This window comes from Pipistrellus kuhlii, unplaced genomic scaffold (assembly GCF_014108245.1).
Source record: "Pipistrellus kuhlii isolate mPipKuh1 unplaced genomic scaffold, mPipKuh1.p scaffold_m20_p_1, whole genome shotgun sequence".
Taxonomy (NCBI): domain Eukaryota; kingdom Metazoa; phylum Chordata; class Mammalia; order Chiroptera; family Vespertilionidae; genus Pipistrellus; species Pipistrellus kuhlii.
Window position 1 is genome coordinate 31588888 of NW_023425404.1, and position 19324 is coordinate 31608211.

General features: G+C 39.5%; 1 protein-coding gene across 12 annotated transcripts in view; it reads right to left on the reverse strand.

Moving 5' to 3' along the window:
- Window positions 1-19324, reverse strand: part of MAP2K5 (mitogen-activated protein kinase kinase 5) — a 242176-nt gene that overhangs the window by 96570 nt on the left and 126282 nt on the right. For all 12 annotated transcript variants that reach the window (XR_004987983.2, XM_036437910.2, XM_036437900.2 and 9 more), the window contains exon 16: window positions 9133-9204. Coding sequence is in view for 11 of the 12 variants with exons in the window: in XM_036437910.2 (XP_036293803.1) it covers window positions 9133-9204 (72 nt within the window). In the remaining variant the exon portion in view is untranslated. The remainder of the gene's footprint in view (window positions 1-9132; window positions 9205-19324) is intronic.

Genomic DNA, 19324 nt, shown 5'->3' on the forward strand with positions numbered 1-19324 from the left:
GATGGGGCACTTTTAACCCCTGAAGGCAAAGACTCCACTGCGAGAGGAGGAAGGGTGCAGGGATCTATCAATTAGAAAATTCTTTATGCTGAACAGAAAACCATGGGATGGCTGTTCGCTTCAGAAAGTCCAGGCTGCCAGTCATAAAGCAGCAGCCTGCCTCTTCTCCGCTGACCACCCTTCAAATGTCTGAGTATGGTTGTCAAATGCTTGCTTTGTCTTCTCTTTATTTCTTTATTCTTCATATCAAGACTGTTGATTTAATGATTTTTTTAAAAGTCCAAATTGTACGTGTTGTGTGCATACACAATTTGAACATGTGCTGTCGGAAAAACTTTACAATGAGCCTGAAATCCATCAAAATAATAAAATGCTTAGCTGGGACTGCTAGCACCTGTTCCATGCTGTTTTGCCAATCTCCTGGGTGTTCACGATCGTTCTGAGCACAAAGCAAGCTCCACAATGCCTCATTTAGGGGGAAGCTCTTCACTTTGTGGGCAGTTTCACATTCACTACTGTCACTGACAACCCTGCAAAATGCGGGTTAGGCACGGTAATCTGAGACAGCTGGATCCTTTCACAAACCTTGCAAAGGGCTGAACTAGTCAATCCATCATATGCCAGAGGTCATTTTAACAGCTCCTTATTCTTGCAGTAAGTTAGAAAAAATTTTAACAAAAAATGACAATGAAAAAAATGAAGACATTTACAGAGAGGGGAGTAAGAAGAGAGCAAGGAGGGACAGAAACTGTTACATGCCCTTCTCTCAGCATTCTTCAGTGAGGGGAGGAGGACCTAGAATCACACCCCTGCTGGCTTTCCTGTCCAACCTTCCACTGCAAGTTCTTTGGTGTTTAGACCCTTTTAGCTTTGATCCTTTTGCCTTCTGAGGGTTTTCAGCAGAAACTTGTGATCAACAGGTAAGATGTTTTATTAGATGGAGCAGCAGACGGAACATATTATAATAAGACTTAACTTCCACTCATGAGCTTGGCAATAATTGTAAAAAGGAAGAGGAGAAAATACCAGTATTTAAGTGGATCACACCAAATGCCATGTTTTTATGGTCTAGAGCGGCTGACAACAGCTGCTCACAGGACATCCAGAGCCATCCGTCATCCCTCAGCCCAGGTTCATAATCACCAAGGCTAGAGAGACAAACAAAGTCACAGCTGGAGACCACTAGAGACAGCTGTGTCTCTGGGTGTTCTTTTTTTTTTTTTTTTTTTTTGTAGGGAGGGGATGGGGGAAAGGGGTTTTTCCTATATGTATTTAGATTAACGCTCCATAATTCTTGTCACCTGATAAGCACCCAATACACAGATGAGAATGTTATTTCAAAGAGAAACTTACTTTTCAAAGTAACCTGATGGGATTATTAATGTTAAATGAAAGTGCTTATAAGAGGGATGAGAACATTGAAAGTGCCCACTTTAAAAAAATATGTGTTTACTGTTATTTTTTATCATTGGCCTCTCTCATCACATTATAGGTTCAACAAGGAAGGGGAACATGCCTATGTTAGTTACCTCTGTTTCCCCAGTATTTAGTAAAGTGTTTGGCACATAAAAGGTTCTCAGTAAGTGCTTGAGTAATTGATTAGAAGCGGTGGTGCCGGTGCCGATATATCTGGTTAATCCAAAGTCTAAGCATTTAAACAGGTCAAGAATTAGGATGACCACCCTTGAATCTGGAGATGATGTTATAGAGAAAAATCACATCCTCATCACACTTCTCCAGAAGCTTTTGACAAGGATACTGGGCTGGGTGATCCATGCCACTTTGTCAATACTTTTATTTTCATTTCACATAGTTTTGTATGTTTGTAATGCAGAAGATCTCACTCCATTTTCTTGTTATCTAATGGGTCTTATCTGGCATCCATTAAACAATATATGTAAAGACAAAATTTTTAAAAAAATGAGGTATGTTCAGAGCTTTTAACATCTCCATAAGACAAGGTTGTTATAGCCAACTAGTCGTACTTTTTATGCTAAATTTTCCTTGGGAAAAATTCCATTGTAGATAAATACAGACAATTAAAAATCTACTATTCCTTCATCCCCAAAAAACTTTCTCTGGGCATTTTTTTAGTAGAAAAAAGTTACTTTTTTTTTTTTTTTCTCTGTAGGAATATAAGATAAGGTGACCAGACGACCTGATTTTTAACAATTTGTCTTGTGGCATTTTTAAAAAGTCCTGATTACCCGCCCCCCCCCCCCCCCCCAAAAAAAAAAAATTTGTTAAAAATCAGGACTGTTCCACCAAAAGTGGGACATCTGGTCACCTTAATATAAGAGGAGGGCAATCTCAAACAACATGTAATTATTTCTCACTTTATAAAAGTAAAATGAAAACATTTTTTCTTTGATGACTTCCTCTCCTCCATTTATTCTATTTTTTCTTCCTGAAACTTCTGTTTTCCATATGTGAGACTTCCTGATCGGGGTCCCTAATTTTTGTTTCTCTGTGTATTTTTGTACTGAAAATTCCTGTTTCAGCAGCCTGTTCTCATTTTCCTGGATGCAATAAGTTCTACTTCTCTGAGAATACTACCCCAATTCATTTGAGATTGTCTCTCCAAGGCCCGCCAAGTTATTATTTTTAAAGTTATTTTGAGTCTCTGTTCTCACCGGAAAGGCCTTCCTCAGATACCCTGCAAAGAGTAAGGCACTTCCTGGAAACACTGTGCTTATTGTGGAGCCTGCAGATTGAGGTAACGGGATCCAGCTGGGCTGTGTCCTTGGGGAACTCCCAATGCTGGATCTTTAAGACTTCTTCTTGGTCAGATTTCCCTACGGAAAGTCTCTTCCAATCTCCTGCCTGAAAGGCCATCTTGGCTGCCACTGTCCTAGGAACGGGGTGCTAAGATGGTTGAGAAGTCTCAACATTTAAAGTCCAAACTCTCACTCAACGTGTCCGTATTCAGTAATGGGACACAGTCTTCTATGATGCCAGGCATCATTTATTTTATTCCATCCAAAAAACCCCTCTACCCAGACTGTGTTAGGGTGGGGAGGGGCAACTGTCTGTGGTGCTGAGTTAGGGAAGGATCTGTGGGTCAAACAGAGTAACTGCTTCTCAAGCAGACTTGAAAACAATTCTCTTCTCTTTGCTCCCACATCCCCTCCTAGGTCCAGATACTTGGCACCACAACCTGAGCCTTCTGAGTGCTCTACAGTAAATCAGGGGCTCTCTCTTTCTTCACTGCTGCTTAGGAAACAGCATTCTCAGTTCTGCTAAGTTATTTACTGTTGTCCATCTGCTTCCCCACATCCAAAATTTGGTTGCTCTTGTCTCCCCCTTTCCCTTTTGTTTTGCCTTTATGATATTATGCCTTTAAAAATTCCTTTATAGTGATTTTTACTGGAGTTTGATGTGAGAGTGAAAGTTAAAACATGCAATCCATGCTTTCACCAAATTAGTAGCCTCTTTTTGAACTAAATACAAACCTTTCAAAAGGCAATCCCTTTTAAAGAGGGGCTAATGGCTTAATTTCCTGGTTGTGATCTTTGTCCAGAAGCTTTGAAGTAGAGCTTCTACCTAAAAATGAGGAATCAGGCCCAGAGAGATTATATGACCTATCGAAGGATCAGAAGTGTATTCTGGCAGAGGTGATACTTGAACGTAAGTCTGATACGTGGGCAAACAGAAAGCCCTTCTTCACATGTAAAATATTTGTGACCTACTCAGCATACATTTATGAGTGCTTATGTTAAAGGCTTCAAACTAACTTTAAACTCTAATCTTTATTTTCAGAAACTGCTTTAAAACCATTTCAAAAGCACACAAAAAAATGAGCCTAGAAGATTTACTAAATACCAATAGGGCAGTGGAATTGTGCTAGACAGTGTAGATTTTGAGATAATTAATCTGATGCCCATCATACAAAATTATGAAAAAATTATTATACAAAGTGAAAAATCTACATGTCACGACAAAGATGTCGATGAAGTCAGAAGACACTACTTTCAGCTGGAGAGATCAGAGTCAGACTCATGAAGAATGGGTATTTAAATCTTAAGGAGATAAATAAAAATGCCATACATGTAGAGTGAACAGTGCAGTAGTCAGTCCATGGATTAAAAAACAAAACAAAACAAAACAAAACCAAACAAAACCTGGTAAAGGTAATTCTAAAACTCACAAGAAAAACTCTCTTGTGAGTCAAAACAACAGAACCCATAGAAAGCTTTAGAAGATGGTGTTACTTTGATGACAGTGACCTTGTGTGGCTCTCTGAGCATGTTCTTCACCTATCTAGAGACATTTTTCTAAGCCACGGACCTTGCTTTCACCATTTAACACATCATTCATACCATTCCAATGAAGCAGTGATCATGCTGAAGAGGGGTCTCAGAGGACTAGATGACACTCCAATTAACCAAGCACACTGAGCTGGATTGTTCTATGCCTTGGACTCTAGAGACTGGCAGAGAGAGGAGGCAAACAAAGGCAGAAAAAGCGAGGGCCCAAGTGAAAAGAGCAAAATGCATGTGCTAAAGACGGCTCTCACGTGACTCCTGTGGAAAAGCCTGTCAAAAGATTATTCTATCTTAACAGGGTTTATAATAACCCACCAGATAGAATCACATGGACTTGCAGAGCATACCCAGTGAGAGTAAGAACACTATGGGACTGGCCTGGTGCCTTTCTAAATGTATATGCATTGTCCTGGGTGCTGCAGATACAAAGCTAGAAAAAGGTATATGTTTACTTATTTTTTTTACCCAAGAAGGGGCAACGAAAAATACAGTTTTTGCAAATATGGCTACAACTAGAATGATACAACAATATACATGGAGCTGAAACCGGTTTGGCTCAATGGATAGAGCATTGGCTTGGGGACTGAAAGGTCCCGGGTTTGATTCCGGTCAAGGGCATGTACCTTGGTTGCGGGCATATCCCCATTAGGGGGTGTGCAAGAGGCAGCTGATAGATGACTCTCTCTCATCGATGTTTCTAACTCTATCTCTCTTCCTTCCTCTCTGTACAAAATCAATAAAATATATTAAAACAAACAAACAAACAAAAACAAACAAAAACACAATATACATGGAGTAACTAATTAGTGAACAACAACAGCGGGACTCTATCCTCAAGCCTCTACAGAAGCACTGAGCTGCCTGTAAAATTTAAAAAAATGTGCCCTAAAATGTTTTAGGTACTCCCTACCCTTAAGGATTAAATAAAATAATCAATCTTGGTAAAAAAAAAAAGTACTTATTATATAATAAACTCTTTTTCATTTTAAAGTTTAGCTCTGAAGTAATGAGTAGCAACCAGCAAGGGTGAACAGACCCAGTCAACTGAATCGCTGCGAGCTTTCTAGAAGAGCCAAACAGATATTTTGGGGGTAGGATTAATCTTCCCAGTCTGTCCTAGTTCAGGAATCTTGTACCCTTGCTAGTGGGTCTTGCTTCTTTTTTCTTTTCTTCTTTCTTTTGCATTGCCACACGAATCCCAGGCAGAAAGATTCAAGGAAAAGGTGCAAGTCCACCGGGGTTCTTTTCCCCATTGCAAAGTGAGCCCACCAAACCCCATATATGGCAATGACCTTTACTTTCTTTTACTTTTTTGTTAATCTTTACCCAAGGATATTTTCCCATTGAGAGAGTGGAAGGAAAGGGGAGAGACAGAAAGAGAGAGAGAAACATCAATGTGAGAGAGAGACTCATCGATTGGTTGCCTCCTGAGGCCGGGGATCGAGCCTGCAACTGAGGTATGTGTCCTTGACCAGAATCAAACCTGCAACCCTTCAGTCCAAGGGCTAGGATTGGCAATGACCTTTATTTGGCTCCATAACTAATTCACACAAGGAGAACTACAACACATTTAAAGATCTGAGTTGGAAACCATAAGCCAAAATACAGAAAGGGGCCAAATTCTTCCCATCTAGTAAAACTGCCATGCTCTAGTCAAGCTGAATGATCTCATTTTTCCCTTCTTAAGGGTAATTTCCATTTTTATATTATTTCTGATACTCCAAACATTGCATACAGCTGACACAATTCTGGAAAAGACCTACTTTATCCCAGAAACAGAGGGATGCTGAGCTGTGGAGACCGGGGCAGTCCTGTTCCTAGATAAAAGATAGCATGATATTAAAGATTCTTTGCTTACGGCACAAATGTACCTGTCTGGGGCTTTTTATATGGCACATTTTAGCGGCATGTAGCATCTTTTATGAAAGAGTGTGGCGAGAGGCCTTGTTATGACTCCCCACGGAGACCGTGGCAGCACATTAACAAGGGAAGTTGTATGAAGTATGAGTATGAAGGCGGTAAGCAGGGGTGAAGCTCGTTATGTTAGGAGTTTAAAACAAGGAAGGCAACCTTCTGATTCCAGCATCACCAAACCTCAGGGAGGGGTCATGGGCTTATGGAATTGTGGGTGTTGGTGGGGGTGCTAGGTGGAGGTAGAAAATTCTAGTTCCCATTTTGTATCTATCTGAATCTTGTGTAATTTCAGGAAAATTCCTTTGCTCAGCTTCCCATAGTTTTTACCCCATTTGTTTCTTTACCCCTCACATCCTGGAGGAATAAACTGACTGACTGGAAGCAGTTGGAGGAAGGTATCCACACAGAAGCAGTGGAATAGCCAAGCTGAGACCTGCCTATTTTGACGAGGGAGCTCTCCTAAAGGGTTTACAGAGGTCCACCTTAGAGTATGCCGGGGGTGGGCAGGGCCCCTCCACCTTTTCCTTCTTGCTCCCAGAGGCAATCTCCCTCCAAGACCAACCCAGCTCTACTGTCAACTCCTTTGAGAATCACTTCACCACCACCCTCTGTGACTCAGAGTCTTTATAAACGTTTTCCTGAAGACCTTGTTACACTGTTCTGGGTGTCAGGTGGTTGTCTTTCCAGCAGAGGCCGGCTTTTGTCAGCTTTGTAAGTCCCACTCTCCAGGCCTAGCACATGATCAGTGCTAAAATAATAATTATTAAGTGAACTTTTCTATTCTGCAGAGTGTAAACATAGAAAGTGAGGATAAACAGGAGAGAAGCAATTCTTAGAAGAGGTCAACGATTTCAGAACACAATCACTCAGAGTTTTAAAATGCTACTGAGATTCACACTTCTCTTTATCTAGAGTGATTTTAAACAAGATCTATCATGTCTACTCCGAGCACACTGCTGTGAAAAAAGAACCTTGACCTTCAAGTGCTTATTTTGGATTAACTTCCCAGACTCTTCAGGTCATGTTCTCATCTCATCTGCCTAAAGAACCCTGGAGTTCTCTGCATTATTGAATTGCCTACAATTATTCGTTTATGAACTCAAAACCTCCTACTCTCCTTCCCTATTACATATTTTTCATGATCTTGTACCCCAAATGAATTTGGTATAAAACACAGGACTTATCGTCACCTGACAAATTATATATTTAGTTATTATTCTCTTTTATTTCTCCTCATACTCCCACCCCCACCCCCCAATGCAACTCCATGAGAGTGAAGACTGGAGTTTCCTTTCTCTGCTATATCCCCTTTGCTTATCAGCAGGCATAGCAAGAACTTGATATATGAATGAAAAAATCAATGTGGAAGGACTGGATGGTGAATATACGGGCTCAAAATCTTAAATCTGTTAGTTATGCTCTCTCACAGTATTGCTACGCCTCCTCAAATTATGCCAAGCTAGGATATACCACTGTCTAAGTCACACAATCTAAAGTTGTCATAGGAAGTTAAAGAAGGACAATAGCAGACTGCTTAGAGTCATGGAATGTTAGTCTGGAAAGGGGCTTAGAGGTCATTACTTTACAGATGAGTAAGCTGAAACCCAAAGTGAGGCTTGAAAAGGGCCACCCTGAAAGCCAGTAGCCAAGCTGGAACTGCAGTCTAGGTCTTTCATACCCAACACAGGGTTCTTATCTCTACACCTCACAACTTCACGAATGTTCTACAGTTTTATCCGGCCATTTACTGAGTACATTCAATGGCAACAAGTTAAAGGGAAATTATGCAGCAGCAAGGCCTGAGCCTCACCAAAGCACTATTTTCCCCTGACACAGGCTAACTGAACAATCCCTTCAGGATTCTACCGGGAAACTCAGTTTTGAGTGTCTGTCCACCATTATGGCTAACCAATAAGCTGATGCACACATATCGCATTTCCTCTTGGAGGCTCTTTTTATGAAGAAGCAGAGAATATGGTTTAATTAACACCGAATACTTTATTTTTGCTTTCTTTCCTCAGTGCAGGTGAATTGAGTCTGAAGATATTTCCTTACAAATCCAGCTGCATTCATACTTTACAAAAATCATAGAAAAAGCACTTGACCAAAAAAGGTGACAAAAGCATGAATGCAACTCTATCCATGATCTTATTTAAGGAGTCCTTTATAGTTTTTAAAAAGTCCTCTTTTATCTGAATCAAAGTAAGTGAGAAACAATTTTTGAAGGACTTATGAGTATCCAGAGTCTATAATACTATAACTCAGACCCAGATGTTCTAATATAAATCATATGCATTTCCTTGTAGATCAAGGGTCATGATATGGAAATCTTAGCACAGAGTTCTAATGGGGCTTCTCGAAGTCCAGTAAGATAAAGTCCATTCTAAATATATCTATAAAGAGTAGAAGCATTAAATTGTGTTAAACACATACCCCTTATCCTCCCCCAGATGATATCACACCCCATGCCCCAACATGTGATCTGACTAGATTGGAACAAGGTGGCTTTTATTTTCTAAACAAACATATAGAACTTATACATCCAAATGAGTAGGACTGCACTCTTTAAAGTAATCACCTTTGGAAGTGATATATATGCATTCCAATTGAAATTTTTCTGAATTGCCTTTTAGAACACAAGGTCTCTGGATTTGTGTACATAGGGATCACCCAGGAAACATGTTTACGATGCAGATTTGTAGCGATATGGACTGGTCTTGGATGGAGTCTGGAAGCTGCATTTTTAAGAAGCACTCTAGGTTAACTTTTACAAGGTTATCTGTGAGAAATAGCTGGTTCACAAGCCATGCAAGGATATAAAATATAACTTTAAACACTGTGTATACATAACACACTGGAGATTTAATTTCCACCCCCAAAATTTTCATTCTTCCTGACAGAAAATATTGCTACAAATATACACAGAAACACCTATTTATAAAAAACATCATACCTCCATGAAAGAGATTCCTAAGCTCCAGACATCAGAATGGATTCCATATTGCTCCCCAGAAATTCTTTCAGGCTGTAAGAAAAGAGAAGAGAGCTTGTGAGTTAATGTAAGTTACCTACTCCAGAGATCACATATACTACCAAGAGCTCAGCTGAGGCAGAGAGCCTGCTACCTTTGCACAGCACTTTATGAACAACAAAGCAATTTGATATGCATATGTGTATTATGTAGATGATATCTAGAAATTATATAGGTGATAAATAATTACATTCTCACTCAGTCCTCACAAAGTCCCTATGAGGAAAACTTTATTTTACAGGTACAGAAAGTGCAGATCCAGATGAGTGAAATAATTTAGGTAAAATCCTAAGCTGGGAAATGAACTGAGACTTGAACCCAGGCCCACCCTCTCCACAGCTAGTGGTCTTAGTTGTGGAGTGACAAACTATGCATTATATGCTATCATTTATTTGCTTTGAGAGATAGGTCTGGGTCACTAGAAATTATTTCATATTAATTTTTAAAATCTTTTTATTTGGAAAAACTTTCAAACTTTAGGAAAGCTGAAAGATTACGACAAGGATAAAGATCATCCAAATTTCCTTTGTCCAGATTCACCTGTTCAACATTTTATTCTATGTATCAGGGTTTCTGTTGAAATGAATGAACTATCGGAAAGGTCCATTTGGACTGGAGGTCCTCCAAGATATGTGGTCTAAAAAGCCAGTACATGTACAGTCTCTACCTCAATAGGAGGGTTTCATACTGAAGTGGGTGCTGCCTGATTGGTCTCTCTGTGCCTCCAGGGTTTGTCATGCACAGTAGGGTATTTCATAGAGATCTTTTGAATGGACACAGGAACAAAAGAATGTCTCACAGAGGTGGAATGGTTGCTTAATAAGGTTCCAGAACGAAGCAGGGCAGGGCTGGGACCAAAACCCACATCTCTTGGCTCCCAGGAATTACATTCTTTGTACCATCCCCGGAGTTTCTGGCAGTCACCATAGTCATCATCCTTCAGGAGAGCCCATACAAGTCCTTAAGAGTAAGTGAAGCCAGGGTCAGCCTGGTCCATGGAGACGGAGGAAGTGGGTATCTACCACTCACTGGCAGGAGATACACCAAGGTGTGGATGTTGTGGGCCTCATGCTCTCAGCTAAGTTGTCTTAGCAGGGACCCAGAACTTTGTAACTGCCTTCCCACTCCCACCTACCAGGCTACCTCAAGGCACTGACTGCTTCCTCCCGGGACCACTTTCCATAAAATTACATAAAGCCCTGCTCTGAGGTACAAGATGGATTGTCTTATTTCCCCTCCTTTATTTATTTCTTTAATTTGTAAAACCCCTTCCTACCAAGAATAATTCTTCCCAAGGGCCAAGTGTCATGTGACCATTTATCCCAGCTGCTAATAGACATGGTCATTCCACCGCCTTAATACTTTTTCTTTCATGTTCTAATCCCCCACACTATTATTTCTCAAGTTTCTTGTTCACACATGAATGGGCCCATTATCCAAGTCTTGCTATTTCAATAGGTACAAGGATGTATTCATATGGAACTGGCCAGCTAGTTACAGGAGTAATACCACCATATTCATCTTCCTAATCATCATCAATATCAACAATTATTAAACAATTTCTATGTGCCAGGCATTGTTTTAAGTGCTTTTCATGCATGTCTTATTTCAGCTATGTAAGTATCCATATTATTGTAGATTGGTACTATTATCATCCCTTTTTAGCAACTGAGAGAGTGGGGCACAGAGTAGTTTAGTTTGCATCTACTACATAAGGATAGTAATAGCTATCATTTAGTGACCACCTAGTATGAGCCAGACACTGAGCTAGACACTTTGCACAATCTATACTGCAGAGCAGTCTTGCAAAGTTAAATGTATTGCCTTTATTTTGTAGATGTAAAAACAGGCTTAGTAAGACTGAGTGACTTACCAAAGTCTAGAGCTATGGATTAGCATTAAGTGTATTATTCAGGACACAACCAGGATTCACACCCAGCGATGTTCTTTTCAGTGTGTCAAACTGCCCCCAGAACCAGGAGTCAGAAGAGCCACACACTAGTCTGGATCTAGTCAGCCATTTCTCAAAATGCAGTCTTCAGACTAGCCATCATAGAACTGCCCGAGGTGCTTATTACAAATGAACCTCTTGAATCTGAATCTCTGGGGTGGCTCTGGGGATCTTCATTTTAAAAAATAATTTCTCTGGGTGATTCTTTGATACACTCAGCTCAGTCACTAAATATTTTCATGTTTCTGCAAGAGGCAATGACCTACCTTCCTCTTCTTTGCTTACTGAATGCTTCTCATATGGGCCCAATTCAAGGGCCATCGTTTTTGGCAAACACTTCCTCTACCCTTCAGGGAGAATTACAAATTCCTACCTCTGTACATCATTAAGAAGTTGTTCATAACCTTAATATTTATTTGTTGAAATGTGTTATAATCATCCATTTGCTAGTCTGTTTTTCTTAAGAGGCAGAGAGTGTATTATTCATCTCATCCTAATGTAATGCCTGGCATATACCTGGGTGTGCAATCAATGTGTGCTGACTGAAGGCATGCAATACATGCTTACTGCACACTTGTTCTTAAGCATAAACTAATTATCATGTTCCCTGAAAAGTTCTACTACCGTGTTTCCCCGAAAATAAGACATCCTCTGAAAATAAGACCCAGCTCATGGAAAAATAAGACATTCCCTGAAAATAAGATCTAGCGCATCTTTGGGAGCAAAAATTAATATAAGACACTGTCTTATTTTCGAGGAAACAGGGTAATGTCACTTCCTTACCTATTGCCATTCATGTTCATCAAGAATTCACAGCAAAATATAAAAGTCCTAAAATCCTCCAGAATTGATAAAGAATAACCAAATGTTGCCTTCCTCCCTGTCTCTTCTTCCTTTCCTTTCTTCATTCCACTAGCTGACAGTTATCACTATACAATACTACACAATCCTATCTAATAAAATAGTAATATGCAAATTGATTGTCACTCCAACACAAGATGGCCGCCCCCATGTGGTCAAAGATGGCTGCCCCCATGTGGACATAAGATGGCCACCACAAGATGGCCAGCAGGGGAGGACAGTTGGGAGAAACCAGACCTGCAAGGGAGGGCAGTTATGGGCCATTAGGCCAGCAGGGGAGGGCAGTTGGGAGGGACCAGACCTGCAAAGGAGGGCAGTTGGGGGCGATCAAACCTGCAGGGGAGGGCAGTTAGGGGTGACTAGGCCTACAGGGCAGAGCATTAAGGGCAATCAGGCCAATAGGGGAGCAATTAGGCATCCATGAGGCTGGCAGGGGGTGATTAGGTTAGGGTGGCAGGCAGAAGCAGTTAGGGGCAATCAGGAAGGCAGGCAGGTGAGCAGTTGGGAGCCAGCAGACCTGGATTATGAGAGGGATGTCCAACTGCCCGGTAGGATTGGGCCTAAATAGGCAGTTGGACATCCCTCGAAGGGTCCCAGATGGGAGAGAGTACAGGCTGGGTTGAAGGACACACCACTCTATGCATGAATTTCATGCACCAGGCCTCTAGTAATCTATAATTAATCTGTCATGTAGAGCACAGACAAAACAAATAAAAGTGGAACTCACATACAAAATGTTTTGGCAGAACCAACAATAATATTAAATACATTCATATATTTACCCACTGAACTACCAAACAAATGCAAACTGTTAGCTGAGAATAAAGCTTAGAAAATTTAAAAATAAAATATAGGACCTGGCTGGTGTGGCTCAGTTGGTTGGAACTTTGTCCCATACATCAAAAGGTCGTGGATTTGATTCTCAGTCAGGGCACACTTCCTCTACCCATGTTGTGGGTTCAATCCCGATCCGGGTGCTGTCGGAGGCAACCAATCAATGTCTGTCTCTTACATTGATTTCTCTCTCTCTCTTTCTCTCAAATCAATAAAAATATATCACTGGGCAAGGATTAGAAAAAAATAAAGAAAAAGTGATAATGGTCACACATAACAGGTGGCAAATAAGAATCTTCTCCTTAAGGACAAGATTCTGACAACCTCTCATTGAAGACATTATTCTTATAATAAGCTAACAAAACAAGATTACGGTTGTGATGCAGCACTTAAAGAGTGAATGCTCAGCATAATCAGCTCTTCGGGTCTATCCCAGAGAATTCATAGAGTGGGTAGGGACTGGGCAATGTGCTGAGGCCCCTGAAACTGACACGGTATAAGATAAGCCCCAACACATTCTGGATTATGAAGCCAGGAATTGATGGCCTGAGATTGGAAAATTCAAAACTGTTCTCATACTGGAAGCCAACGTAGCCTGCTCTGTCTGTCATCTCCCCTTTAAAGGAAAACAAACCTAACCGCCAGGTAGCACACTACTGAGAGAAGATATGTGATGGACACTTCGGAGTTAAAAAGACAAAGCTGGGTTACTTTCTGACATGACAGCTGTCACCACTATGAAAAGCTAAGTACAGGAAAAACACAACTCTCTTTGGAAGTGCCTCTGTACTGAAGTTTAAGTGTAGGGGCAAAAAAACACAACCCCTGATCTGTTCTTACTAATAACAGTAAGGAATAGTGATGAGATAAAAAGCAGAGTTTCTAGAGGATCTTAAAGGGCAGAGGCTCCAAGCCGGCACGCATATCCCACGTCGTCCAGCTACCTTTTGTGACTTGGCATTTACCCATGACCCATATTTACTTAACTCATTCCAGAATTGTCTTTGCAACACAATAACCTAGGGGTTTAAAAAAGCACCCCTTTATCTCTTTTGATACAGGAATTTCTGTTCTGTTAGGCTACTCAGGAAATTAAGAAAGTATGCACAAATACTTTATATTAGTCTGTAATAAAAATATATATGAAACTATGGGTTTGTTTGTTTTTTTTTAAGTCAGCAAGATCCCTGTGTTGGTGGCAATGCACACTGGTTAAACAAGGGTTCTTTCTTGCCTTTTTAAAAAATTTCTGTGACTTTTTTCTTTAAAACAATTTTTTTAAACTTCTGTGATTTTAAAAAAATTATCGTTATTGTTCTAAAGTCAGACTGCTCTAACTCTATCTTTCAGTTCACTAATTCTCTCTTCTGCTATGTCCAATATATTACTAAATAGTGAGTTCAAAATTTTAATCTAGTAGTTTTGTTTGGGACTTTCTCAAATTCACTATGTCACTTTAAAAAAAATTATCTTTATTAATGAAAGTATTACAAATGTTTCCCCCCACCATACACAATGACTCCCTCCAGCCCACTCTCCCCTACTCCCAGGCCTACTGTGTGACTTTTAATTTGTGGCCTGAAGTCTGTGTGCGGCTGTTTCTGCTACCTGCTCCTGCTGGTTCTTCTTCATGTTGCTTTGTTCCCTTGTGCGCCTGGTTTTCCTTGGCTAATTGCTAGTGTTTGCTCTTGAAAAGAAATACTGAAGAGGTTCTCTGAGGCCTAAGATAGGAGTGTCCATCTCAAACAAGTTTTAAACATTAAGCTCCTTTTCCAAATCAGGTCACACATACAAATACCCAGGGTGCAAATTTGTGCGAATTAGTCTATGACCACAATTTCTACTTAGCTCTGAGAGGCCTTCTCTTTCATTTCCTGGGCCTGAGGGAGGAGGGGCAGCTTTAGTCTGGTTTGCTCTGACACTGAGGGCAAGTCCTTTAGCTTCCAACATGATGTGGGAGAGACCTGCTCTGAGACCCAGGGCCCAGGCCACAGCTGTGATACAGGAAAATGCCTCAGGAACAGCACTGGTGCTCCAACAATCTGCTTTTCCAACTCTTTCGGGATTTCATCTGAAAATTGTCCTTGGAGTTCCCCATCATCATTTTAGCTCTTCAGTATATTTAAGATGATTTTAAAATTTCACTTTGATTAGCATTTTCAGCAGAAGAGTTAGACCAAATAATCAAACCTGCTCAGACCAGAAACTAGAACCTGGTATCCTCATTAAATCCTCACTATTTGCCTACTCAGACGCTGGGCTGGTTAAAGTGACTTCACCTTTGGTTTCCTCATCTGCAAAATGACAGTCATAGTAACATGTCTACTCCATAGGATTGTGTGAAGATTAAATGAGACATGTTATGGGCTTGATTCAATTCATGCCCTATGGGAATGCCCAGTAAATGTTAGTCTCCAAATAATCACCGTTGACATCACCATCACTGCCTAAGCATGGCCAATGGAGTTGGATAATGCATAGGTTTTATTTGGGTAAAAATAATTTCTAAGAATAGGAATAGCATGGATAGAAAAAAATGTTCAGGAGGTTAAAAAAGTAATTTAGGTTGACTTTCTGATTCCAAGGAAGAAGTATTTGGGTAAGATTACCCCCCCCCCCTCCCGAAAATAACTTTAGTTATTTATAAAAACAATTTCAAATGCTATATATGATTTTAAAAATTACACTAAGCAAATCATAGTGATTGAACAGTGGGTTAAATAAAGTTTTAGGAACTTCTATCTTTAAAACAGAGTAACATTTTTAGTAATTAGAATTTATAAGTAATGATTTAATACAAGCCATCAAAGCCTTCTGGATCCCTTTTGTAATAATTTTGAATGAAATCCTTTCAAAATGTAGTTGAAAATCTTTCTTATTTTGGATTAAAATTTCTGTAGAACCTAATCATCTGCCTCTAAAATAACACATCACTTCACTTTCCAGTTCTCAGTCTCATCAGATGACTTTCCAAGTCTCCTACATAATCCACTGTGCCCATACTAGTAATTTTGTGTTTTATTTATTTTTAAAAAATAATTATTTATTATTGAAAGTATTACATATGTTCCCTCTTTCCCCCCACGGACCCCCGTCCAGCCAGCCCCTACCCTCCACTCCCTGCCCCCAAGACCTCACTGCCCCATTGTCTGTACAAGGTCCTTGGTTGATTACTTCCCTATCTCCCTCACTTTTCCACCAAGATTCTGCACTCTGTTCCATGCTTCCATGTCTCTGGATCCACTCCTTCCATCAGTTTATTTTGTTACTTAAGATTCCACATATGAGAGATCATGTGATACTTATCTTTCTCTGACTGACTTATTTCGCTTAGCATGATACTCTCCAGGTCCCTCCATGCTGTCTCAAAGGTTAAGAGATTCTTCTTTTTTACTACTGCATAGTATTCCATGCAATAAATGTACCACAGATTTTGACCCACTCATCTGCTGATGGGCACTTGGGTTGTTTCCAGATCTTACCTATCGTAAATTGTGCTGCTATGAATATAGGGGTGCATACATTCTTTCTGATCTGTATTTCAAGTTTCTTAGGATATATTCCTAGAAGAGGGATTACTGGGTCAAATGGCAGTTCCATATTTAACTTTTTGAGGAGCCTCCATTGTGTGTGTGTGTGTGTGTGTGTGTGTGTGTGTGTGTGTGTTTAAATACCTTAGGATCTTAGAAGAGCCTCCCTGTCTTTTTCCTCATTATCATTTTCTTGTACCTTACACTTCAGGTTATAGGAGAATGAAGTAAGATTATTGACACATGCAGAACTATTTATCTGATTTATTTTCTTTTCAATATTTAAGCATCTTAGCTAAATGTCTCTAAGTAAGTTAGGTATCTTCTAAACCCTATTATGAAAATAAGATACTTAATATGAAAAAAATGGTCTGCTTATAATTAGTGAACAAGTCATATTTGAAATACAGTTTTTATGAATTCATTCATTTAGCACTATGTATATGAGGAACCAGATATAGAGAATGAGCAGAATAAGTCTTGCCCCATGTGAAATTCATAATCTAGATTGGGAGCAACACAGAAATAATTTAGGAATATAGTGAGAGGCAGAGCAGTAAAGAGTTTAGTCTCTGGAGTCTGATACTTAGGCTTGAATCCTGACTCTGCCATTTAATACCCTGTTTCCCCCAAAATACGACAATGTCTTATATTTATTTTTTCTCCCAAAGTTGCGCTAGGTCTTATTTTCAGGGGATGTCTTATCTTTCCATGCGCTAGGTCTTATTTTCGGAGGATGTCTTATTTTTGGGGAAACACGGGTAGTTGTATGAAGTTGGGTAAATCACTTAATTTCTCTATTCCTTGGTTTCCTTGTCTATAAAATGAGAATATTACCTACCTTCTAGAGTTGTTGTGAAGATTTAAAGAGTTAATATTTGTAAGAGTTTATGAGTAACTGGCACATAGTGTTAATTGTTAGCTGTTATTATTGTTATTATTATCACTGTATAGAAGTATGTGTGAATAGAAAGTGAAGGCAATGGATATAAAATAAGGGCATTATATCAGATGACCTCTAATTATATATTGCCACAATCTATTAGTGTCTTCTACTCTACCTCTTCACCCCACCCATGTCACATAACCTTCTATTTCTGAGTCCTTGCTCATCTTTCCAGTGATCTCTTTCTTGTAAGTGCCCTTTTCCCATACTGCTTGAACCATCACATTGTACACCTTCTTATTCTCTGAATGTATGTTTGGTACAACTTAATTCTTTCTTATGTCACACATAATGTGGTCATGTATAATACCATGTTCCTATTTAGCCCATGTCTTATATGGATTACAGAGTAGTTCCACTGTACTTAACAGCAGAATATGTTTAATAAATACTGGTTGATTAATTGAAGTTACTCAGTTTCAGAAACAGCTTTCACTGGCATAGATCAGAGGTTGGCAAATTTTTTTCTGTAAAGGGCCAGATACTAAATATTTGTCACTCTGTGGGCCATATGGTCTCTACAGCAACTGCCACAACTATTCCACTCTGCCACTGTAGTGCCACAGCTGCCACAGACAATATGCAAACAAGTGGGCATGATCACGTTTCAATAAAACTTTTGAAATACTTATTGGTTCACAAGAAGTCAAATATACACTTAGTGGCCAGGTTATTATGATCTCTGAATGCATAATAATCTGGCCACTCAGTTTTTTTTTTTTTTGTGTGTGTGTGTGTATTAGATGTATATATTAGAGGCCCAGTGCATGAATTTGTGCATGGATGGGGTCTGGCCAGCCTGGCAAGGGGGAGGGGACATGGGCGGTTGGCTGGCCTGCCTACTGGTCGAATTCCTGGTCCAGAGAACAATTTGCATAGTAGCCTTTTATTATATAGGATATACACTGAGTGGCCAGATTATTATGCGTTCAGAGTTCATAATAATCTGGCCACTCAGTGAATATAATAAATATAATAAACATAACAATATAATAAGTATAATAAATATGATATGATATAATATCATATATCATATAGTGAGGTTTTGTGCACCTTTCACCCAGTTCCCCTCAAAGGTAGTACTATAATACAATATCATGACCAGGAAATCAGATTTCACTGGTTTCACATATATTCATTTGCGTGTGTGCATTTGTATAGTACCCTGTAATTTTAAAACCTTCTTTACAGAAATAGGCAGTAAGCTGAATTTGGCCTGAGAACTGTATGCAATTCATTGACACTTTGAAGAGATCCTCATATAGAACTCAAAGTTGCAATATTTTGGCATATTGTGTGGATACCAATACACAAAGCATTTTTATGGACTACCCAGCTAAAACAAGAACCAACTGTGGTTTAAAAAACAAGCCCAGTCCTTCCCCCTCATGAGACTGTCAGCAGAGAGAAGACAGGGAAAAATACCCAGAACAGAATAATAAAGGGTTATTTCTATCTTCTCCCACTTTCAACCTCTGACCTCACACTGGTTAGGAAAGGATGTGGCCGACCTGAGACTGCTGAATTGAGCAAAGTTCACTATCAGACTATCACTCTTTGCTTCCTAGGTACCTTAAGCTTTTTACATCTTGAACTAAAAAGTTGATGACTAGAATTCACTCACCCAAGAAGCAAAGCAATTTTAGCTTTGGCAATCTGAGTTAACGTTTCATAATTTTAATCCTCACACTTCAATTAACAGATGGACGCATCACATTCATCCATAAACAAAAAGGAAAAAAGTAATTTCTTTAATGTACACCTGGGAAAGACAATTGTGATCTGGATTTGTACATTTAAACATATATGCAATTTAATTAGTAGAGCAATTTAAAATTACTAAGAACATGATGGGTAGTTGAGAAGTTGTTTCATTTTTAGTGTTTGTTTTTATATAATCACAATGTTTCATATTCTTTCAAGACTGAAATTGTGGCATTTGGCAAGATTTTGTTAATTATAAAGGTTCACCAATCTCAGCTACCTTGGTAG